This window comes from Physeter macrocephalus, chromosome 6 (assembly GCF_002837175.3).
Source record: "Physeter macrocephalus isolate SW-GA chromosome 6, ASM283717v5, whole genome shotgun sequence".
Lineage (NCBI taxonomy): Eukaryota > Metazoa > Chordata > Mammalia > Artiodactyla > Physeteridae > Physeter > Physeter macrocephalus.
In genome coordinates, this window is record NC_041219.1 from 70,965,050 (window position 1) to 70,990,493 (window position 25,444).

General features: G+C 35.8%; 1 protein-coding gene across 2 annotated transcripts in view; it reads right to left on the reverse strand.

Annotated features, from left to right (window-relative positions):
- The window catches only part of SOX5 (SRY-box transcription factor 5), a 1,009,763-nt gene that overhangs the window by 81,988 nt on the left and 902,331 nt on the right, over window positions 1-25,444 (reverse strand). For both annotated transcript variants that reach the window (XM_055085506.1, XM_055085507.1), the window contains one exon: window positions 23,999-24,084. In XM_055085506.1, the coding sequence (XP_054941481.1) occupies window positions 23,999-24,084 (86 nt within the window). The remainder of the gene's footprint in view (window positions 1-23,998; window positions 24,085-25,444) is intronic.

Consider the following 25,444-nt stretch of genomic DNA (forward strand, 5'->3'; position numbering starts at 1 on the left):
AAAAGTACACACTCCTTCTACTTCCCCTAGGTTAGATGTGAGGCTATCTTCTTTTGCAGTCAACACTATTGGGGCAGGGCTGGAGGAGACTGAAGAAAAAGAGATCTGGCTTCTTCCGTTTAGCATGTTTTTGAGGTTCCTCCATGTTGTAGCACGTATAAGTAGTCTGTTCCATTATATTGCTGAACGGTACTCACTTGTATTGATATACCATATTTGTGTATCCATTTATCCAGGTGATGGACATTTTGTTTGTTTCCAATTTTAGGCTATTATGAATAGTCCTGCTATGAATGTTCCAGTACAAGTCTTTGTGCGTTTTCAATTCTCTTGGCTACCCGATTCCTAGGATTGGATTTTGCTAGGTCATATGGTAAGTTAATGTTTACTTTTTTCAAGGTACTGCCAAACTTTCTAAAGTGGCTGAACCCTTCTGCATTCCCACTAGCAGTGTATTATCATCAATACTTGGTATTGTCTGTCTTTCGATCGTAACTATTCTAGTAGAAGTGAAGTGGTATCTCATTGTGGTTTTAATTTCCATTTCCCTAATGACTGATGACACTGAGCATCTTTTCATGTGCTTACTAGCCATTTCTATGTCTTCTTTGGTAAAATGTCTATTCCGATCTTCTGCTCTTTTAAGAAATCGGGTTATTTTATTGTTGAGTTGTAAGAGTTCTGGACATCTGAATTCAATTTTAAAGAGTGAAACCTATTAGAGAGACTGTGAGGGTCCAGTTTAATAGCAGTGTACAGCTTTTATCAAAAGGTCCATAATGATAAACAATATAATGACAATAACAAGTACCAGAAATAAACATATTTTCCTCTTATATAATTTTTATATACTTACACAATAATTTTTAAATTTTTTAATTTTCAAAAATCCTAGTAGAGGAGTACAGTACCGATTGTAAAAGACCATGCACTCTTTGTACCCATCAAGGAACACTAGCATATCAAAGTGAGCTCTGAAAGTTGATGACATTTTTCAACCACTAAGGGGACTGCTGGAAGAAATGGAGACTAGACAGAGTTGACAGCCAGCTCTAAAGTCTGAGACTCTTTGTCAAGTCTGTGTTGAAGGTGAAAGGCTTGGGGAAGGGAGTAGATGGTTAGAGCTCTCTTCTACCCTCCTTGGTGGTATGTAAGTGGGGTGGGGGCTGGAGGGAGTGAAGCATTTCTGCTGTTGCTTCCCCAGATCTCCCGGAGAACATGGGAAAAAGTGATTGGGAGAATCACAGGTGCCGGAGGAATTTGGGAGGCATTTGCATTGCAATTGAAGAGTTATTCTCAAGGGAGCAAAGGGAGTGATAGTCCGGGTATAGCAGGGACTGGAGTCACTTGGAGAAGCAAGTTCAAGTAAGTATACGCAATGTGGAAGATCCAAGATCTTGTGTATTTGGACACAATTCCTAAGGAAACTTGAGGAAAAGAAAGAAACATATCAAACCGAAAGAATAAGTAAATTCAGACTTAGTACAGATTTGTGGAAATGAAGGATAACTAATAGTATACCAATGGTGCATAATTTAAAAAACGAACCACCTGGAGCTGTTGGAATATAGGAGTTTCAATAGCAGGTTAAGCAAGGGAATGACTTGAGTGGATGAAGTCTCCGAAGGGCTGGATGGTCAGCAGACATACAGAGATGAGTTCAGGATTGCAGGAAAGACAAGCCACAAGGGGAAAACTATTGTCATCCACTTCAGAAAGGAATGTTTTGCCTTTAGAGAAAACTGGTGAGCCACTTGGAAAACCTGCCTGAGGAGATATAGGGCTGCCTGCTAGGGCCTCCAAGGCAGAAACTACTGCGATTATGACCCACATCTCCTTAAATACATCACTCCTGGGTGATATGCCTTGGAAAAGTTACAATACAAAAGTAAAATATTATGTCTGGCTATAGTGTGGTTTTACTATTAAAAAGCTATAGTAAATACATGTACAAAAGCTATATTATCCATGTAAAGCTGCCATCACCAAATATTAATAATACATAGACAATCTTTATTATTTTATTCCAAATTCAGTCCCACTCAGGGTGATACTTGGAATACGGAGCTATCAAAGAGGGATGTAGTGTTGAGAGGGTGTGAAGATGGCATCCTGCTAAAAATTAAAGAATACATTTGAACTTATTTAAACCTGAAGACCTTTTTCACAGGTATGATGCTCTCATGCTGTTTCTGTCACACTGCAGATACTGAAGCACATAAATAAGAAACACTTCAAATGAAATAGATTTTAAAAGGCTTTCTTCATTTTATTATACACCAATAAACCTTGAATAGCTAGAAAAACATTTTGACTTTTATAACTGAAGCAGTTCCTTAAAGACCCAGATATATTTGCGAGAGTCATGCAAGAAAACACCAATTGAGAGTTTCTCTCTCTCTTTCTCACTCCTTCCTCGTTTTTTCTACTCCACAAGCCATCTTCATATACTGCACAGTAATCCATTACAATATGTTCCAACATCTGCCTCCCCATATGATGTATGACCTATTCGATTGACCCTTTTTATGCCACTCCAGACTTGCTGTTCATTACTGTGGGAGGATGAACACTCTGCAGCTATTCCTGAGGTCACCAACCAGTAAGTACACCTCCATTTGGCAAGGTAAGGAGGACACTGGCTGGAAAGCTCTTCAAATCTTTTCTAGATCAGTGACTCTACTCCCATCTTTAATTAGTTTAACTTATGGGAATAAAACACTGCTGAAATTCCTTTCAAAGTAACAATAAGCACAGAAATGCTTGTTTACTGGGGAAAAAATATTTCGCTACCAAGAATTCATTATTAAATATAGAAAAGCTGAGTATTATCAGAAAGAATTTTAAAGCAAACACTTATCTTTGGCTAAGTTCATAATTGTGAAATAATTGTTCGTGTTATCCCCACAGGCTGGGGGGGAGGGTGTATAATAGAAATCAAAACATTAAAAACACTGAGGATTTTAACTCAAAATAAAAAGAAAATGAGTGTTAGTTCATATTAAATCCGACTATATATGTTATTTTGTATATTATAAAAAACAGACTCACTTCCAGAATGCATACTTGCTGAATGCTTAAAAATACTTGGCATATTTGGGAGAGGAAGTGCAATATCTATGATTTTCTCAGTGACTATGATGTACCACCCACTTTGCTATTAGTCTTCATGCTATTTCAGGGATCACCATAACGATTCTGTGTGTTCAATGAGGAAAGTGAAAGCTCATAAATTGCCCAAGGTTAAGTAACTAGTAGTGTTCGAAGTCTGAGTATCCCTTAAAATTCTCTTTTCTATTACGTACCATACAAACTTACCATATGCGTAGCAATGTTACAAAGTGAAGGTGCTTTCCAAACTTCGACTTTACATGATGAATTTATCTCCCTCTACCCCACTGGGATTCCCCTACCTGCTGGCCACTGGTAAAAAGGTTTTTCCTAAGCTCTGAGTCAAAGATAGTTTCCAAGACCAGGGGTTAAAGGCTTCAAGAGTAAAAAACTTCTTTAATCTCTAGCGACAGAACTCTACTTTCCCTGAAAAAAGCGCACAACCGTTAAAGATTTTCTTTTTCTTTAGCGGTTTTGTTGTACTGCTAGTACTAACAGCACATGTGATGGGTTAAATTGAAAAAGACTTCTTCCTATGGATTTCCCCCTTATGTTTTCCTTCATTTCTTTCATTGTAAACCATTAAGATTAAGGAAATATTGCATATTAATTAGTGTTGGTTATTTGAGTATGTAACATTAAGATGAATTAATCTCAATTTCAAGAGAAACTGGATACAGAACGATAACAGCAGCAGCAAAAGTAATCATAGTAGCTAGAGTTTACAGGAAGCTGACTGCGTACCAGGCCCAGGCCATATCTCTCTGAACCTTCTCAACAACCTTAGGAAATACATTATTATTTTGTGGAGGAGGACACTAAAGCACAGAGAAAGAAAAAGTCATTTGTCCGAAGTCACACAGGTAAGCTGAGGTTAAAATCCAAGTCTTTTAATAGAGTTTATAACTCTTAACCTCTATGCCTTACGAAACTCTTTGCCAGTCATTCTGATATAGTAGTAGGGTCTGGGGCTTTGGAGCAAAGAGATGAACAAGTCTGGGGAGGGCAATTCTAACAGTGCTTCTGACAGAGACTGGGCTCTTCTGATAGTAACTACATTACTGCAGATGCAGGATAGGAAGGAATGGAGAAGAAACCGAGGACATTTTTCCTAGCATTTCCATCCTCCTCCTTCCACTTGGCCACTGCCAGTAAATATTGTCTCAGTTTGGTTTTCTTCTCAACTCATGGTGCTGGGAAAACATTTAAGAGAGAGCTATAATGGTCAGACAGACCAGGAAAGGCTTCCCTATAAATATGATTAGTTAGAAATCAGAAGGATGAGGTGATGTAACTACATACATGGGGCAGGAAGAAGTATTGGCAGACGAACCTTGTGGTAGAAGAGAACAAGACAAATACAGGGCCTTGGAAGAAGGTCAGTGAGGCTCCAGTGTACTGTGAGAGGTGTTTGGAAAGGCAGATGGGAAGCTAGAACAGTTTAAAGAGAGGAATGATGTAACAAGATTTGCATTTCCACAAGGTTAGTCTCGATATACAATAATGTGAAGAACTGATTGGAAGGGTTTGGTTCACCTATAACCCACTTTTACCTAGAATGATGTTGACCTAATCACTTTTTTTACATGATTTAAAATTGATTCAAAATCAATTATAGAATAAATCTGGATATAAAATTTTGAACATTTTGAATCTCATCCTTATTTAAATATTTGCTCTTTTCCGTATAATTTATACTAAGAATTTAATTATATTTTAAAAACTGTATTTTGCTTCAATTCCTTGATTTTTCTAGACCATTTAAAAAAAAATAAGAAAAACATATTTAAAATTGGCTACTGTTTGCACTACCCAAATCACACATTACTCCTAAATCAATTAAAATAACAAAAATACACCTTGCATTTAGAGTGTATTTCGACTTTCATTAGCTCCTCTGATCACAAAAGGCTTCCTTTTCAATTGTGCAGGACATATTTCTCATATATCATCGAAGTAGTTCACAGAAATAATCAGTTGTAACTCCTGCTTTCCTGCCTTAAATTGATTGATTCATCCAATATTTATTTATTTGTGCACCTACTATGCACCAAGCACTATTCTAGACACTTACAACATATCAATGAACAGAGATCTCTGCCTTAAAAGAATTTTAATGTTTTTGCCCAAGAAAAATTATAAGACTTAAATCTTCCGTTATATCTGTCCAGTAGTTATCTACTATTTCTCCATATGACACTATATATTACTTATGATTATTATAATTGGTAATTTATATATCACTGATTCTTAACATTTTAAAATGTTGTCTTTGAAAGAACTGAAGTCATTCTTAAAAGTAATGATTGAGAGATACATGCTACAACATTGATGAGCCTTGAAAACATTATACTAAGTGAAGTCAGCCAGACACAAAAGGACGAATATTGTATGATTCACTTATATGACGTACACAGAGTAGGCAAATTCATAGAGACAGAAAGTGGAATAGAAGTTACCAGGAGCTGAGGAAAGGCGGGGGGGAATGGGGAATGGGGAGTTATTATTTAATGGGTACAGAGTTTCCATGGGATGATTAAAAAGTTCTGGAAATAAATATTGGTGGTGGGTATACAACACTGTGAAGGAATTTAATGTTACTGAATTGTATACTTAAAAATGGTTAAAATGATAAATTTTATTGTTCTGCATATTTTACCACAATAAAAAAGTATATGATGAAGTGGGCAATAGAAAAAAATTGCTATATTCCAGTACCACATTAAGCTTCATTTCTTTAAAACAATTTTTCTCCTAATTTGTTCACATGTGTTGGTTCATCTTGTAAATTAACTGAAGAGAACAGATTTAAATGGGGGAAGGAATATTATTTTAAAGTAAAAGGAGATTGCAAATATTACATTCTTCTAAAAAATACTTACTAAAAATCACCCTAGGCTTTGGGAAACAAATATTCTAAATCAACCAAATCCAGTAATGCCCCTTTCAAATTAATGGCTGCTCTGAAACAGCAGCTACGAGATCGTGTTGACCCTTTACTGACTTTGCAAAAAGCACAGTATTTCCCAGTCCTACTGTAAAAGATAGTTCTCTCTTCACTTTCCCCACCTACTCTAAAGCTAGCTTCTTTTTCATATCCAGATGACTGTTTATGAGCTCAGTCCTGTTTCAACTGTCACTCTTTACATCAAGGAAAGATAGATGGGACACACCAACCCCAACCTAAATGACCTTTGGATGTGACAAGAGTTTTAGGTCAGCCTTGCTAAATGGAGGCCTTGGTGTATCGAGACATGCCTTGGGGTGAAATTTACAGTGAATTTATTATCTCCCAATGCCCTTTGGACTGCTTCCCACCATCAAACACCATGGCAGCACTTGGAACAGGAAGAAATACATTAACTGGAATCTGATCGTTTTAAAAGGTTACAGCTGCCCAAATATAATTTAATTTCATACTTGCCCTTTGAGGGTTTGGTGTATATTTTCATTTTATGACTGCAAATGATAAAGCTCTTAAGATTCCAGGCAATAAAAAGAGGAAAAAAAAGTATTTTAAGGGTTAGAAGTCTATTCAGTTCACACTCAATGAATGAAGTGACAAATTAGCTTTTTTAAAAAAATCTAACATTTCTCTTTTTTATCTGGACCATCTTTTATTCCTCTTCTGATCCTACACTTCGACGTTTGGTTGAAATCAATATGTGAACACCAGCCTCGGATCTCAGCCAGCTTGAAAATTAAAAGGGTGATTTAAAAAATGAAGATAAAGTCAATCTGATTTAAAGTGAAAATAGTTTAGTATAGGAAACATATATTTTTCATTAGTGTTTCCTCTCACATAATTGGGAAGATTTTCCCATTAAAGTATATCAACATCAAATTGACTTACCATTGATCCAGTACTTTTCTAGTATATCACACTTTCCACAAACTTTAATGAAAGATTCACAAAACCCTCTATAAACGCCACATCACAGCCTTATCAATTTAATTAGTAAATATTATTACTATTATTTTATCAACAGAGAATAAGAGATATGGTGTTACTAATGCAATAGAATTAATCAGAAAAAAGTCAGACACAAAATTCAGATAAAATCACCTATAATTTATTATTTTAAGACATCAAAACAAAACCAAACAAAACCCAACTCTTACTCTTTCCCTTTAACTCAATATACTTCACCAGAGACTTAACGGTTTTTTAAATATCAATCCAACAGAGTTTGAGGCAACACAGTATTTTGGATTCACTGTTTGTAATGAGAAAAGCCACACTGGTCAAAGGTAACTTAAAACTGTGTGTGTGCAAATATGCATTCGTTCATCATTCTTTAATTTAGTCAACAAATATCTCCTGAAAGATACTGAGCTAGTTCCTGTGAAGCTTACACTTTAAAAAGATTTTTCATATTATTTTAAGAGGGTACTCCTAATATATGAACAGCAAAGAAACACTCAGCATTTAAGTATTATAAAACTTAAACAGATAATTATAAATATTAACATTTTTATTAGCAAATTTTAATTTCATGTTGACATGTCACTGTTTCAAAAGTATTTTGCATAGCATTTAATCTGCATAATAATCCAGTGGGGCAGGTATTAATATCCCCATTTACAGATTATGAAAATGTAGCCTAGCAAAGTTAAGGAACCTGCCCCGGGTAGCAAATCTAGTGGTTACTGAGACTGAAATGCTCTGGATGGTAATGGGAAACAGTACTTATTCTTTTACTCATTTGTTCATTTATCCCTCTTTCAGTCAACAAATATTAATTAAAGGGCCACCAAAAGTGAGAAAAATGAAAAGGCAAACATTATCCAGGAATCAATTAAAAGGATCTTACTCTCCTTTCTCTAAAGAAGGCATAGAAATGGCTAATAAAGCACATGAAAAGATGCTCAACATTACTACACATTAGGGAAGTGCAAACCAAAATCACAATGCGATACCACCTCAAACCCATTAGGATGGCTATTATCAAAACAAACAAAAAACACAGAAAATACCAAATGTTCACGAGGATGTGGAGAAATTGGGACCCTTGTGCATTGCTGGTAGAAATGTAAAACAGTGAAGTCTCTAGAAAACATTATGTCAGTCCCTCAAAAAATTAAACACAGAATTACGATATGATCCAGCAATCCTAGTTCCGGTGATATACCCAAAATACTTGAAGGCAGGGACTAGAACAGATACTTGTACACCCATGTTCACAGCAACATTATTCACAATAGACAAAAGGTAAAAATAGCCCAAATATGTACCAACAGATGAACTGACAAACAATAAAATATTATTCAGCTTTAAAAAGGAAGGAAATTCTGACACGTGCTACAACATGGATGAACCTTGAAGACACTGTGCTAAATGAATAACCCAGACACAAAAGGCCAAATATTGTAGGAGTCCACTTACAACGAGGTATCTTGACTAGGTAATTCATAGAGACAAAAAGTAGAATAGTAGTTATATCAGGGGCTAGGGGTATGGGAAAATCAGAAGATACTGTTTAATGGGTATGGACTTTCAGATTGAAATGATGAAGTAGTTCTGGAGATGAGTAGTGGTGATGGTAGTACAACACGTGAATGTACTTAATGCCATGGAACTGTACCCTTAAAAATGGTTAAAATGGCAAATTTTATGCCATGTAGATTTTACTACGATAAAAATAAATATATGTAAGATTAATAAAAACTAGCAAGTTTTGGGTCACAATCAAAAATTTAAAAATAAATTTAAAAGCAGAAAATAAATACTTAAGCCATTACTCCAACAAAAGAAGATGAGAAATTAATATAAAGAAAAAACCAAATGTTTTCTCTCTTGAGTATGAACAAAGAAATGTTGGATTCAAGGACAGTAGACAGAGCAGAAAGCCATATTAAAATGGAGGGAGTGAAAGAACAGCTATTGAACCGTAAGACAGCTGGCTTCTCTTGGCTTCAGCTGTCCTGCCAGCCAGGCTGAGACTTCCTGGGCAGGAGATAAGAGAATTCCTTTCCTAGGTGGTCAAAGAGACCAAGGGAATTTTGGGGGTAATAGAACTGTCTTGCGTCCTAATGGTGGTGGTGGTTAAAACTCATAGAACTGTATAACCCAAATATAGTCAAATTTATTACTGCATGTTATTTTTATAAATTAAAAAGTAAAAAAATACAATCACACATACGATAAAAGCATCTTATTCAACAACTCTGACTTATAATTCTTAAACATTTTGACCTTCCTTCCCAATAAAAAATCAGGAATAGTGGGATTTGCTAACACTGTAAATTATAAAGATTTTAAAAAACACTGCAACAGTTAGACTTAATCTTTTTTTTCTGGCTTTACTCTTTTTTTTTTAAATTGGAGTATAATTGCTTTACAATGTTGTGCTAGTTTCTGCTGTACAAAGAAGTGAATCAGCTATATGTGTACATATTATCCCCACCCTCTTGGACCTCCCTCCCACCACCCTGCCCCCACCATCCCACCCATCTAGGTCATGACAGAGCACTGAGCTGTATCTCTAATATGTCCATATACATATAAAGAATGAATACTAAATGGCGTAAGTGTGCAGGAGAGCAGGTAGCCAGGGGTAACCACCCATGATCTGAGATAACAAGACTATAAAATACTGATAGTAGACTATTAAACAAACAAGGTAAAAAGCAATTCTCTCCATTTCAGCTGATGCTAAGAAACCAATTGTGCAGTTCTTTCTTAGTATAAAAATAAAGAGCTGTGTTTCCACCTCTACGGTTTTCTTTTCCAAGAGAACTCACACTTTTTTCCTAAGCTCTGGAGAGTGGGTGAAAATCAGACTGTTATTAGTGTTATGGTCTCAATGAAAGCCTCCATCACTGATGTGTTCATGGCATTATTGGCTTTATTAATAGAGAAGATGTATTATGGATGAAAATATCTCTAGGCTAGTATCTTCTAAGAGCATTTAGAATGTTATCAAATCTATTCGGATGGAAAAAAAAAAAAAGGCCCAGATATATTTTCCTCTGATAGCCTCAATCCTTGCCATTTGGTATTCCCAATTAAAACTCTTCACTCATCTGCTCATATCTGGATTGCTATTATAATTGTTTAACTAATAAGCAAATAGTTCTAAAGGAGATAGTACCTCCATTTTTCACAATTGTGGGAGAATAAAAAAGTAGCTAGAGTCCCAGATTTTGGTGAACAAGAGAGAGGAGGGAAAAACTGAAGAATAGAGAAAAGACTCGTAGAGAAGGATTAACAGAGGGGGCGGCTAAAAATGTAGAGAGGAAAAGTTAAAGAAAGAGTGGAAAAAAGGAAGACCTAAAAGTAAAAGAGAGAGAGAGAGAAAAAGATTTTCAATAGGAACAGAGGTCGATTTTTGGAAGTAGGTTCCTGTTTTTAAATCTTTAGCTTAAGGATTAAAAAGTTTATAGTGCCCAACCAGTTGGCTGTGTAATTCAAAATAACACAGCATTCTGATTACTGCTATGAAGCTGTTTTATGGCAAATTGTTACTTATTTATTTATTTCCACATAGCCCTTTTTTCCTGGGTGTAAGCATGTTGTTAGGTTGTCTATCGGGTAGTCTAGCCCTGGTCTGACCTGCTCATCTTCCTTCGCCTTCCATGGAGATGTAATAGGAATAATGAAACTTCCTAGTTCTTGCCTAATTAGATCTTCAGTGCTAGCTTGACTATTTTCAGGTTTCTAAAGCATTTCTTTTGAATGCCTCAGGCCAATGGTTAGTTCAGCACCCTTCTCTCATATTTTCTTTGACAGTACGTGAATAAATGTATCAGGAATCAGAGAAGTCCACTTGTAAGGTGCAAAGACTCCTTCTGGGCATTTCTGAGGCTCGTGGTCACTTTCATAGTACTTTGTTTCATTTCCCCCCTTCCTCCATGATATATAGGTAGAACAGCTATACTTATCTGTATTTTAAAAACAAGAAAACTTGAGAGCTGGCCGGATTACATGACTCGAGACCAGACTCATATCACTTCAGAAGCAGCTTGAGAGCAGGACCCTTATTTGTTAATCCCTTATTTGTTGAACAGTTTGGGAAGTTAGAGGGATCGTGATATACCAACTGCTTTGCATGCCTTTATTATGCCCTAACCATCCAGCCCTGCTGTAAAACTCTCCCCATTATAACAAAACACTGTAACTTTCCAATAACATACAGCTTTCCCTTCAAAGGGAAAAGTTTGTTCCATTCACAAATAACTGTCAATGTCATAAAAGCAAAGATGCTCTAGTAACTCTTATGGAATGGAAAGAAATAGGGAGATACATTCTTTTCATTTTTAGGAAGAATTGAAACAGTTTTTGTGTAGTCCTACATGTAGAACAAAGGTTTTTATATTGAAAGGATATTTTACTTTCATAAAGACTTTCGGCTTGCATTAAACATGGGGGAATGGCTCTCAAAGAGTGTATTCAACCCCAAATTAAATTGAGATGGATTTCTTAATTTGCCATACACCTTTGTACTATAGAACATAATTGCTATATCTTAGAAAAATACTTGCTAACTTGAAATATGGAAGAATTTATTAGGCTCATTTCTGACAGTGGAGAAATCCCTGAATACAGGATATAATGACAAGGATGACAGCAGCTAATGATGGCTGAATGCTTATGCTACACTAAGCATATTGTACATACTATCTCATTTAATCCTCACAACAGCTTTATCATGTAGGAACAAAATAATCACATTTCACAAGGGAAGAAACTGAGACTAAGAGGTATTCAGGAGAGCTCAAGCTCATAACCCATCATACTATAATTTCCATTTAAATATTATTTATTTGTAAGATTTACTTTAAAACAATTAAAAACAATTTTTTAATGTTTTTTACAAATTGACAAACATGCTTTAAAGAAAAAAAAAAAAGCGTAAGTCATCAGGTCATCTAACAGATTACTGTACTACTATACCAATAAACTACTAGATGGTTACAGTGCAAAGACTGAGCCTATGAAAACTATATATTTTATAGTTTCATACTGCATTTAATGCTAGCTTGTGTCTAAGGTGACACTAAAACATCCAAACTTAAAATTCCTCTGGAAAGAAACCCGATGCAAGATGAATCAAATCAAGATGAGAATAAAAATGAAGAACTTTTAAGGGCCTTTGCTTTTTTTTTTTTATTGTTTAGTTAAATGTCATGGTTTATCTTCTATATGTCAACAAAATGTTTTAACTGTACTATTTCTAACAATTTAAGATTCCTTGAAAACTGAAGAACTAAATTCAGGGGAAAGCTAGTCATATCTGTACGAGCTGTAGAGACTAGAGCACAGTATAGTAGAGCACAGTATAGTCAAATTTCAGATGGAAACTTATCTTAAAGCAGCTATTATAGATGGAGGGACAATATTTTCTGCAGTTCTGCCTCATTCCAAAAAGGAAGTAATTGTAATTTTAACTATCAAGATTACTTTTTTCATTTTACATTGAAGAAGTTCTAGAATGGCAAAAGCAAGAGAGAACATTGTTGCAATTTCCCTGTTGGAGGTATTAATTCTGCTGGCCCAATGCTCATTGTACCAAATCATTGGGGAGCATACTTTGAGTCTGTTCCTCCATTTCTTCCTGTCTCCTTCCTTTATCCAAGAAGCCGCTGAGTAAGAAAAGGGGGTATGGCATTAAGGGAAAGGTCAGGATTAAGAAAGATGGAATAATTAAGGATTCCTTTCCCTCCTCCCCTTTCTTTTCATGCCATAAGTTTGGCAGGACAATACTGAGCAACTTCCACAGGAAACAGCAAATCTGAAATATGCTGGGCTGGCTTAAGGTTTTTATCTGAAGGAATCGAATAGGGCTCTATTTTCAAGTCTTGCAAAGTCACCTGCCAACCAAATGTAGCTCAAAATTGTAACATGGTTTTTCTCCTTGGTCTTTCTCTCAGAACATTTCATTCATCACTGAATGAAATCTTATCTGCATGATTATATAATCAACTTTTGAATACTATCTTTCTTCTAAGAAGCAAATAAAATATCAACAAGACTTGTGATGTAAACAATCTCACTTTGAACCTTTTATGAACAAATAGATATGAAACAGCACACTTCTCTGTTGTTTTGTTTTCTGAATTCCTTGATCTTTCAATAGCTTTTCACAAAAGAATTAATTCACAGAGCACAATCAGTGAACTCAGCAAAATGAAAGCAATTCAGAAGGTTGCCATTGTTACTAATATGCAAATCCTATCTACTGTTTTATTCATCCTTAATTTAAGTCTAAATGCAAAAATAGCAATTTTTCTCCCCTCTTTTTACACAAAACAACTTAAAAGTAATATATATGAATATATGCATTTAAATATTTGTAAGGATACCATGGAAAAATAGGAAGAAGCTAGATTTAGCTTTCAGCTGCTAGGATTCCAGGCACACTTCTGTTAATATCTGATTTAGCCAGGTCACTACTTAAAGTCTAAATTGCCTCATCAATAAAATTCAAGAGTTGGAATAGAAGAATTATTTTTAAATTTTATTTTAGCAGCAGAATCTTTAATTCAAACAATCTCAGCCAGTAGAACTCAATCTATAAAACAAATAAAAGTGAATGGTACTGTTTGGTGGCGATTGGAGCCAATTGGACTCCTGTGAACAGTTTGAAACAACTGCTTTTAAAGGTCTCTGAGGTCCTTTTTATTTCAAATAGACTTGTTAGGACAGGAGGTTGTATGACTTTCTTCAAATTCTATTCCACTTTCACACTCCATTCATTCTCTTAAATTTCAAGTTCCTTTATGATCCATCAAGGATTCTTAACTAATTCATCTTTGCATTCCTTATGATGCTTAGCTTAGTCACTTACGAAGAATAAGTATTTGCTGAGTAAATAAAATTTCTGGGATACTATGGGGTTTATAAAATAATTCGCTTCCACATTAAAGTTTGAAAACATAGGAACTATTCCTTAAAGGAAGTAATGAAAAGTTTATAAATTTTCTCAAATTTCTATGAGAAACAGTTTAGCTCTACAATAAAGGAGTAGAATAAGAGGTAAGATGTCTTAGTGTATATTCTACTAATATATTTAGAAGAAGAGTATGTTTAGAAAGGTTATACCAGAAAATACTTTATATAAAATAATATTTTATATTATTTATTTAAAAATGTATTATTACGTTAAAAGCATCTACGTAAATAACTTAAACTTTATAAGCTATTCATTTAGAATAGTTGCTGGCAGCTCATAGAGACAATTAATTTGCATTACATCCAAGGAAAAACAGGACTTGACAGGAGGCATTATTTTCATTTTATAGATATAAATATTGAGATAAAGAGTGAGCAATAGCAAAATTTAGAACACTATACTCCTAAGTAACTACTTGGGCTTTTTTTTTTTTGGATAATTAAACTCATTGTCTCCTATAGATTCTTGTGATGGGCCTTAAAATTATACCACACAGGGGAAAAAATTGTTTCCTTATGAATAAGACAATGTGCCTCAATTTTACTAACTTGCTTTAGATGCTGAACTGCAAAATAAATCCACATAAGAAAAGTCTGCCAAGTCCTCACTTGCAAGACTGCCTTTAAGCCATAAAAAATAGTTTTAATACCAGCTAATAACATTTATTAATCAACTAATAATACCAAGCATTTATTATTACCTAGGACATAGTATTTCATAAATTGTAATGAATACTTTTATTGCTCTAAGAACTTGATGTATATTATCTCATTTAATTCTCACAATAAGATATCATTTATATCCATAATTTACAGACAAGAAAACTATGGCATGGAGAGGTTAGGTAACTTGCCCTGAATCACAGAGCTAGTAAATAGCGGAACCATGATTTAAGGCACAGATGGCTGCAGGTACCATCCTTTTAACCATTACATTTTACTGGCTCTCGCTAAATAACAGTGCCTCTTAAAAAATTAATCTAAAGGTAATGTCTTAATGTAATAATAAAATTTTTTGCTTTAGTCTATGTTATTTTCCCTCTAATTATCCCCTGCTGAGAGACTAAGTTTTCCTGTATATAATTAATTAACTACGAAGACTTCAGCCCTAGGTTTAACAGTTATATGTAATATAATTTACATATTCCAGCTGCATGCTTTGAGATTTAGCCATACAAATAATGGATAATATTCGTGGATAATAGTCAACAGTTTTCTGGTACCACAACCAGAGTTTGTTTCTCTTAAGGAGCATCTGCCTTCATTTGGGTTCTTTAGGCTCAAGATTCTTATTGCTTCTATTAAGGTGATAATTTTTACTTATGTAGAATTTTACTCCTAAGATTGAATTTGTCTTCGTAAGACATTCCTTGAATAAATTAAAGGATACTAGTAATATAAGCTAAACCGACAATGAGGTTGAATGACAAATTTCTAATATAAATACAATCTGTGAATCTGAAGAATATTAGTTTCTCTCCCTTCTTATATATATAGCCAAGACTAGAGAACTGAGTAGTTCTGTTTTTCTTGATAAAATGAAAAACCTGTATACTTTTAAAATTACAATAAACTGGTATTGTTCCTAGGATTGCATCTACTGTTGGCCTTGAGCCTAGCAATCCTTTTATGTATAGCAATTAGCCTAGAAACATTTTAGAGTAACCTAACCATGTTTTGATTAAGAGAACACAGAATGCCATTGAGGAATGGGCATGAACTTGTGACCAGGAAACCTGGCACTGATAAATAGTTTATATTACTTTAGTGCAGGCAATGGGAGAACTTCAAGTACAATTTTAAACTTTACCATTTGATTGGTAATTACAATAAAAATGGGTAGTGTGGAAAAGCACACGTTTACTGATGTTTCTGTTAGCACGTAATGAGACAACATGAAGCGGCTGGAAACAAGGAAATACAGAAATAGCGTGAAAAAGACACTGCCGGTACTGTCTCCATTGCCCAAATGTCAAACAGCTCCCGGGAACCCTAGGGGTGGTAATAACTATGGAAGTAGTTCCTACTAGGTTTTTCCTTAAAGGAGATTTTTGAACACTGCTGGGTTCTGACTCTAGCCCATATGGGCCTGGAAAAGTCAGAGAAAATGTTGGCTGCACTTTTTCAGGCCTATTTGCATATGTTCTTTAGTATGCAGAATGTCTCTGTATATAATTTAATTGTTGTTGGGTTTTTTTTTTTTTTGCCTCTATTAATACATATGCAAATGACTCACACTTGCAGCTGTGCTGTCTTAATCATATGTGTGCTTCTGTCTGTCTGCCCTGCAGGCTCAGGGTCGAAGAGAGAGGAAAAGAGGGAATTCATTCTTTTAACCTGCAAGAAAACTCACTCATGCAGACCGAAGTCTGAGAGCAAACAACACACCAGGGTTGCGACTGAAATGTTGAGCAGTTGATCATTTTTCACCCTGTATGGAAATGACTGTGACCTAAGAGTTAAACTGAATAGTAGAATGTCTAGGTAGGTAAAGATGAATACTTTACAGGTATTCATCCTTGTAAGTAATTCCTTCAATAAGAAGGTAAAAAGCCTCATATCTAGACATCTCCACATGGTTATTTCTTCCTTATTGATTTTCTAGGGGTTTCTCTTGGTCAGACACATAAAGCCATGCTCACCTACAAGGCTCTGGGAAATATGAAACATTATCTGTGTCCTGTCATAATTATTGACCTCCTTCAGAGAATGGCAGGAGGTTGATAAAAAGATGAACTTCATTTTTTCATCTACATCTACCTTGATGTTACTCTCTAATCAGATAGAAACTGAAGCCATTTCCACTATGACTTCCATGTACCTTTGATAGCTAGGAAAAATGATTGATTTTAGTTGATATTTTGTATAATTCATTCTCTCCTGTGATCACATGTCATCTATCATATTCTCTATCCCAGAGGATTCATGTTATTGATATTACTGGTTGCTGGAACGGTAGCCCTGTGTGATTTCATTTATGACAATTTGCAATTTTGAGTCTTTATTCCAAAAATATTATTATGCATTTTAAAAATTATCCTACAAAAATCAGTAAAAGGTGAATTAATTCAATAAAAATTCTTGAATGAAAGCTACTTGCTTAGTTGAGTAAAATATGACCCTCCAAAAAGAATTTCAATCTTTTTCTCCCCTGCTTATCACTATTAATCATTGGTTGGAGTCGACATTTTTGGCTTCCTATAGGTAGAACAGGTGGCAACCATCTTTTGGCCAACACAAATACAGTATTTATAAAGTGAGAAATAAGTGGATAAATATTTCCTTTTAATTTCCAATCTTAGAAGCCTTGTTAAAAAACAGAAATAGGATACACTACAAATCTTACTATTAAAAAGTTCACGATGCCCATTAAGTAAAATGCAAATTAATGACAATGAATATGAGAAATAAATGTTAGATGGACTGCTGCCAGCATTTGGTTCCATTAATTAGAAACAGACAATTTGCTTAGCGGATTTTATCTAGTCACAAATATCCAAAAGATTCAAAGAGTAAGTCATTTTGCTTAAATAATTAGACTCACTTCTTCATATTGAAATGAAGCTAGATTAGTTTTCTGTATAAGTTAATCTCCCCCCTTTAAAAAGAGACAATATTAGGAGAACAAATATCAAAAGGCATCCTTGGCTCTTGGAAGAAAAATAAGTAGTTTGAAGAGGAAGGGGAAAGAAAAAAAGAGAAGAGGAGGAAAAAAGAGAAGGGGGTAAACAGTATATGAGATTGCTAATTGGCTAGTTACTAGTATTTTGATAATATACCTTTCCATTATTTAGAAATAATTTCCTTTAGTGTTGTATTGGCAAGGTGAGTCATACTGAGTCAAAAGCACCTCTATCAATTCATAGTCTCATCTACGCCTGTTGTTCGTTAACGAACAACGTAGGAATAAACTAATGTTGAAATGTTTGGTCTTTTTTTTGTTTGTTTTTGCAAATTATAACTTTAAAGGAATTATACAAACTGTAATAAATGCTAAAACACATTCTTTATGCAGCAGCCCAAGGTTACAAATAAGATAAAGGGAAGAAGGAGCAGAAGAGATAGAGCTACAGATTTCTCATATACTAAGAAGCTTTCAAAAAGGGTTAAAATATAATGTTCCCAGGGCTTCCTTGGTGGCGCAGTGGTTGAGAGTCCGCCTGCCGATGCAGGGGACGCGGGTTCGTGCCCCGGTCCGGGAAGATCCCACATGCCGCGGAGCGGCTAGGCCCGTGAGCCATGGCCGCTGAGCCTGCGCGTCCGGAGCCTGTGCTCCGCAACGGGAGAGGCCACAGCAGTGAGAGGCCCGCGTACCGAAAAAAAAAAAAAAAAAAAAAAAAAAGAAGCTCCAGTTTGGTAGGGAAGAGCCAGGCTCCTGGAGGTTAGAAAACAAGCTGTGGCTTGAGGACACCTGGCAAAGATGGGCAGGGAGCAGGGAAGGAAGGTGTTTCTGACATTGCCCTAGTCCTTCCACTGTTGTCGACGTTGACTCTGAATTCTCTCTATACCCTGAAAACCTAGTGACTATTATAATGTTGCCTATATTTCCTTTTGGTTTCCCATCATATTCAGCTAAGTCATTTTCTTAAACATCTTTATTGGAATATAATTGCCTTACAATGGTGTGTTAGTTTCTGCTGTATAACAAAGTGAATCAGCTATACATATACATATATCCCCATATCTCCTCCCTCTTGCGTCTCCCTCCCACCCTCGCTATCCCACCCATCTAGGTGGTCACAAAGCACCGAGCTGATCTCCCTGTGCTATGCGGCTGCTTCTCAGCTAAGTCATTTTTGAATGCCAGCCTGTCTTAGCTGCATGAAGGGCAACTCAAGAAAGGGAATTTACTTGTGCCCACGCTGAATTTAAGGGAGAAACTGGGTTCCCTGGTATTTAAATTAATATCATTTATTCCAGAAATTAATCATACACTGCTTTGTTATTTTATTAAAAATGATTATGACCATTAGCTCATGATAGTTTCTTCATTTTATTCCTATGTACTGAGCACCAGCTACTTGCTAGGCATTCCCCCTGCCACACCCCCACCCCGGCACGTGAGATACATTATGATACACTATTGGAAAACAACAACAACAAAATGACACTCCCTGCTCTGGTGGAGTTTAGAGAATATTTGAAACAGGCAGACAATAAATAAGGAACATAATATGTAAGTTATACAGCAAGTTTGAAGATGACGAGTGCTATAGAAAAAAAGGAGAATAAGGGAAATAGGAAGTGTGGTACCTCTGGGAGGGTTATTTCATGATTTCAAGCGGTTAGTTAGACTAAGTCTAGGAGAGATGACATTAGAGCAAATTCTTGAATGGGGTGAATTAGCCTTCCAGGCAGAGGGACAGGTAATGCCAGACTCTAAGGTGGGAGCGTACTTCGGCAAGTCAAGGGACAGAAAAGAGTCTAGTGTAGTTGCAGCACACTGAATGAGGTAGTGCGGGGCAGAGCTATGCTAATTTAAAAATACGGTAGTGCCAAACGTGGTACCAGGCACGCAGTGTTTTCATAAGGATGAAAATTAATTTCTATAGGAAATTAATCATTAATATTCAGCTTAATTCCACTATTTCAAAGAAGAGTAGCTAGTTAACAAAAATAGATAATTTATTTTAAGTGTAATCTTAAGATTCATTCTTCACCCTTTCATTTCATAGATATTTACTGAGTCCATTAAATATTTCAGGCACTGGTTAAGTGCAAACTATGGTGAGTCAATAATTTCACAGATTTTGCCATCTGGTAGAAGCCAGAAAGTAGGATTTAAAACATATTCTGTAAGTGCTATGAGAAGGGAAATACAGTGTGCTCCCAGCATATATAAGACCTACATCAATCAAGACTTGGGGACAATGAAGGCTTCCCTGAAAAAGTGAGGTTTTGACTTGCAACCTCAGGGATAAGTAGGAGTTTGCTTGGTTAAAAAAAAGGTGGGTAATAGGGTTCCTGAAAGAGAAAACATCACATGTAAAGATCCAGAGGGGAGAGAGAACTTGAAAACACCAAGGTGTAATTTAAGGTATTTAAGTAGGAGAAGGACATGGTCAGATTTTCTAAAATCTTAAAGATCATTCTGACAAACATATAGTAGAGAGTGCACTGAAAGGGCAAGATGAAGAAAGAAAGGCCAGTTCAGGGCTACTGTGGTAAATTATGGAAGCAATGAGGGTAGCCTGACCCACAGAGTGACAGTATCATGCAAAGGAACAGATGGATTCTTGATGTATTTAGTAGGTAGAATGAATAGATAATGAATGAATAGGTCCAGAGGAAGAGGGAAGAAGAGAAGTTGAACATAGTGCTCATGGTTTCCGGGGTTGAGCCATTTGCTAAGACCAGAAAATGAACAGGTCTGGGGGCAAGGAAGAGAATTGGTGAGGCCCATTTTGTAGTCAGTTTATTGTGCATGTAACGTCTGTGTTTCCTCTTGGTAGCAAACAAATAGTTGGCTATATGGATCTGAAGCTCAAGAAAGACTTAAAAGCTCTGGAAAAAGCTCAGAGGAGACAAGGACAGATATTTTGTTATAAAAGAAAGGAATAAAATGGTGCCTGGGCAAAACATGTTAATCTGTATATTTTATATACATAATCCAGATTAAGCCATTTTCTCTATATAAATAAAAACAAATATTTGACAATGCTTAAACTATTTTAACTGCTCCTAAAAGTATACAGTAAGGTGATTTTTTAATGTATTTTTTTTGCATAGTAAGTATTTTATTATTTTATCCAGGAACATGAAGTGATAAAGTAATAAATAATGGTTTAATTTAAAACATGCCATTTTGTTTCTCTTTTAAGACAACTGTAATCATTATTTCTTCTTTAATAAAGGCCCTGGTTATTGGTTTTACTTAATATTATCCAAGTGTGAACAATTACATGTAAATGATTATTTCAAAAGAAAACACAAATGGTAGGTAAACAAAGTCAACCATGAGTAGAAATATATTTATAGGGTCCTTTCTTGGATCTAGATGTTCAAAAAGAGAAGACTGAATTAACATATATCTGTGTAAAGAGGTATGAAATAGACAATGCAGAGCGTGAAGTAGATAGCCGTCATGAATCCTGCTGTCTCCTTCAGTATTGCATACAGAGGATTTGTATTAGTACCAATTAATCAGCATTGTTATAATTGTATTAGCAGGTTACTAAGTTAGCAAATGTCCTAAGAAGGGCAATGTCTCCAAAGTTTAAAATAAAATCTCCTGTACTTGGAAAAGCAAGTATAGTTGTTTTAAAACCATGGATTTGGACTCTGTGATCCAGATTTCGTCTTTGTCAAATGGAGTTATTAATACATAACCAAAAGTGTTGTAATAAGAATTAAATGAGAAATCTTTGTGTGAAAGCCTTACCAGAGAACCTAGCATAAGAACCTAGGACTGAATCTCAATAATTGAAAGAGAATCTTAGTAACTGAAAGTGACTCAAAAGTGATGAAGTCTACTCCAGGTATTATTAAGGGATGGAAAATGGAGATTTAGCAGTATAATTCAAAGCAGAGTATGGAGAAAATTAAAACTGGCTCATACATTATACTCCACTGAGAGGAAACTTCTCAGAAGAAGGTTCACAAGATTGGGGTGAATGCTGGGTTAGGGTTAAGATAAAACTTCTGACTAGGCATTGTAGTTAGCTTTTCTCTGACCTGTCTGGGAAGGTTTGTAGAGAAGAAGAGAATTTGGATGCAATTTTTTTTTTTTTTTTTGTGGCCTCTCCCGTTGCGGAGCACAGGCTCCGGACGCGCAGGCTCAGCGGCCATGGCTCACGGACCCAGCCGCTCCGCGGCATGTGGGATCTTCCCAGACCGGGGAACAAACCCGCGTCCCCTGCATCGGCAGGCGGATTCTCAACCACTGCGCCACCAGGGAATCCCTGGATGCTATTTTAATTCACGGGGAGGGAGAGTATTACAGGTCTCCTTTGCAGCTGGGGGAAAGGTGAAGTCAAGGTTAGGGATCTGTGAATACAGTGTTAGGAATAGGAGTAGAAAAGTAGTTTGGTGTAGGCACCCTAGCAAAGGTGAGAGTTAAGTCCACTAAAAAAAAGCCAGATTCTCTGCCATGACATGCGTTTGGAATATGTGCTTGGGTTTGAGAACTGTTTTTTAATCATGAGCAAAAAGTCCGTGTGTGTGTGTGTGTGTGTGTGTGTGTGGTTATGTGTTTGTGTTTTAATAGTAGCTAATGGCTTATCATGAAAGAGTTAAGATTATTAGTTTTCTTGTTGTACCTCAGGGTTGATTTACTGAGATCCTAACAAAACTCATTTATTTTAATGGGTACAATGCCACTTATACAAAATATCTTTATCCCATGTATAGATCAAATTATAGTTGAAACAAAAGCAAATATGTCTGGTGTCTTTTTCCTTGTTTTCTGATCAACAAATTCTTTTGTATCTTTAAATTTCAACGGACTCTGATATCACATTATAAGGGCAGAAATAAAACTTAATTTGTGTCAAATAGTCTAATACTATCTTTATAGAAAAATCAGTTTGGACTGCTGCCTAACAAAGCTACCTTCTACTGGAATTCTACAATGAAACATAGGAGATGCCTCCAACTTGCCCTTGCCCCCTCGCACCACTAATTCAATGGTGAAAGGAAATGAGAATGTCTAATTTGTTTTGAAAACTGACAGCTTAGATCTCTAAAACTCCTATTTTCCACATTCAAATCTATTGCTGGATAGTCTTCCCTCTTCCTTTAATCCCACTACTCTTTTTAGTTTTACTTATTATAGCCACTTCTCTGTATCGTAGTTATTTCTCAGATTTCAAAGGCTAACAAATGTTGTTACTTTTATTGTCCCCATGGCTCCAACAGGTTATTTCCAAGGTTATTTCCAGCTCAAAGAAACAGACACTAACACTGTAGCTTTCGGAGAAAAGGCAGAATAGGAATGGGTGTTATTAACCTCCGTAGAACACAGTATGTCTCAGTTCCTCCTGTGAGACTCAACTGGTTTCTCAGAACCCCACCAGGTCTGACAACTCTCTGTGCTGACCAGATGTAACTGTCTCTTGATGCTACAATTTAAACTATATTTTCCTTATAGGCTAGGGTCATCTGTCATGACAATGCACTTTCATGAATACAACTTAATTTTATTAAGCACGAGTGCTTCATACTTGGCTTTAATGGCATACTGTGTCTTTCAGGCAAAGGAAAATATAAAACTTCTCACAAGGGGAGATTAATCCTATTATTGGATGATTTGTTATTCCCATTACCTGTGTAACTATAAAGTCCATAACAACAGAAACTAGGGTAGTAGGATGCTGATTCAAAGATTTAAACAGTTAATGAAAGATAACTTTAATATAATTTAATTGATATGCTTTCCAACTCCAGAGACAAAATTTCTAAAATCACTTGGACATCTGGTAAAGTTCGCACTGACATTCATGGATATATGGGAATATGTCTTCTGCCGAGCTAAAAAAGGTCTTAATTAGGATGTCTGGATAAAGTTGTGCTCATTTAGGCACCTGCTTATTTGGTCTACTTATCCTTGCTTATCCAACTGAGCTGGCGTTAGCAGGGGAATAAAGAGTGCTTCAAAAATCCTGGGCATCTTGAACAATTTAAAATGTAATTGTTGTAAGCTATCTTGATCCATAAGTATCTGAGTATCTTTTGTAGTTTTTTTGTTCTTTTTATCTTGGTGAGGACCAGTCTGTGACGAAATTATGGCATACAGTAATCAAAGCAAAACTACAGCTCATTTTGTTAAATCATACCAGGCAATAAAAAAAAATTACAATAAACTCTCTTTAGTACAGAAAACAGGGCTAAAAATTAAAAGAACCAACTTTGGGTTAAGAATCAGTAGACATGAATTCAAAAACAAAAAAATGTGAGACAAATATCACTAGTCAGTTTTATTTTGCGTTAACACGATAATAGCTGTTTTCGATATTTACTTAACCTTTGTCTCTGGTGTATTGTTTCCCGACTTACCTGCAGTTGGAGTGGGCCTAAGCCTGGTGTTGCTGCAGCAGCAGCTGCCATGGTAGTTGGGATCAGCTGTACAGGGTAAGGGTCACCTACGTAAGAGAATAATAGAGGCGTCAGCACCTTTTATCTACTCTCCACCTGCAAATTAAACTCATGCATTCACTCTTTCCAAAAGCCTTCTTTTGTGTGCCTTGCTGAGGCCTAATGAAAAGCTCTATTGTGCAGCTTTTTACTAACACTCTTTTCACAATTCTGGCTGAGAGAGGAATGTGAATAAAAGGCACAAGCAATTAAGGCGGAAACCTCATCCTTTTTTCATGATGTATTTAGGAAAAATGGGAGGAAAAAGTGAGCACTGATCAGAGGGCTGCACTTTGTAACACACACACACACCTGATAATCCTGATATGAGCACACCAACTCCACAGCAAATTTAAAATGTTATTATAAAAGGAACTTAACTAAACTTAATTCTATTTTAACAAACTAAACTCTACAGATTTAGGCCAAGTAGCTTATCTTTTTAATGCTATGTTACAGTCTTGATTCAAATAACCTGTGGACAAATTCATCCTAAAGAAAAGATTTAATGCATTTTTTAAAGTTATATAAAATATTGGTATCTCTATTATTCCAGAGACAAATGTTTAAAAAAATATACTATAAAGAAAGCAGAAAATAGATGGTTTTTCCCCAAGGGATTTCTCTTTGTGGGAATATCTAAAAAACTAAAATTTTAGTAATTTAAAATTAAAGTTTTAAGACAGATGATCTATAAAAATATAGAGAGACACACAAACATATATTCACATATAGAAGATTATAATGTACGTTTTTGATATGAATAAAGAATTTTTTCCTCTTAGTAAAGAGGTACCTCAGACTTTTTGCACAGAGCCCAGTGATATGCTAACAGATATGAACACTGTTAGTTGTTTGAAATATAACCATAGCAAAAATGTAAAATAACTATTGATATAAGAACAATTTTCTAATATACAAAGCTTTTTGTAGAACTATAATTTGTGAAAAGCTTGTTGAATGTCAAATGTATGGAAATATAACTGAAAATAATGCTTAATATATTCATTCAAAAATATTTATTGAGGGAGCCCCTGCGCTCAAGAGGCCCGCGGTGCCATGGCCACCTGTGGAAGCAGCGAGTTCCGACCAAAGCTCCCCGGCCACAAAGGGCCCTGGCGTCACACCGCCTCTGCTGTTTCTCAATAAGCAAAAAGTTGTCCCAGCGCTACTGTTGAAAATACTACTCTTTTCCACATTGAATACTCTTGGCACCCTTGTCAAAAATCAATTGACCAGAGGACCTTCAAGATGGCGGAGGAGTAAGATGTGGAGATCACCTTCCTCCCCACAAATACATCAGAAATACATCTACACGTGGAACAGCTCCTACAGAACACCTACTGAACGCTGGCAGAAGACCTCAGA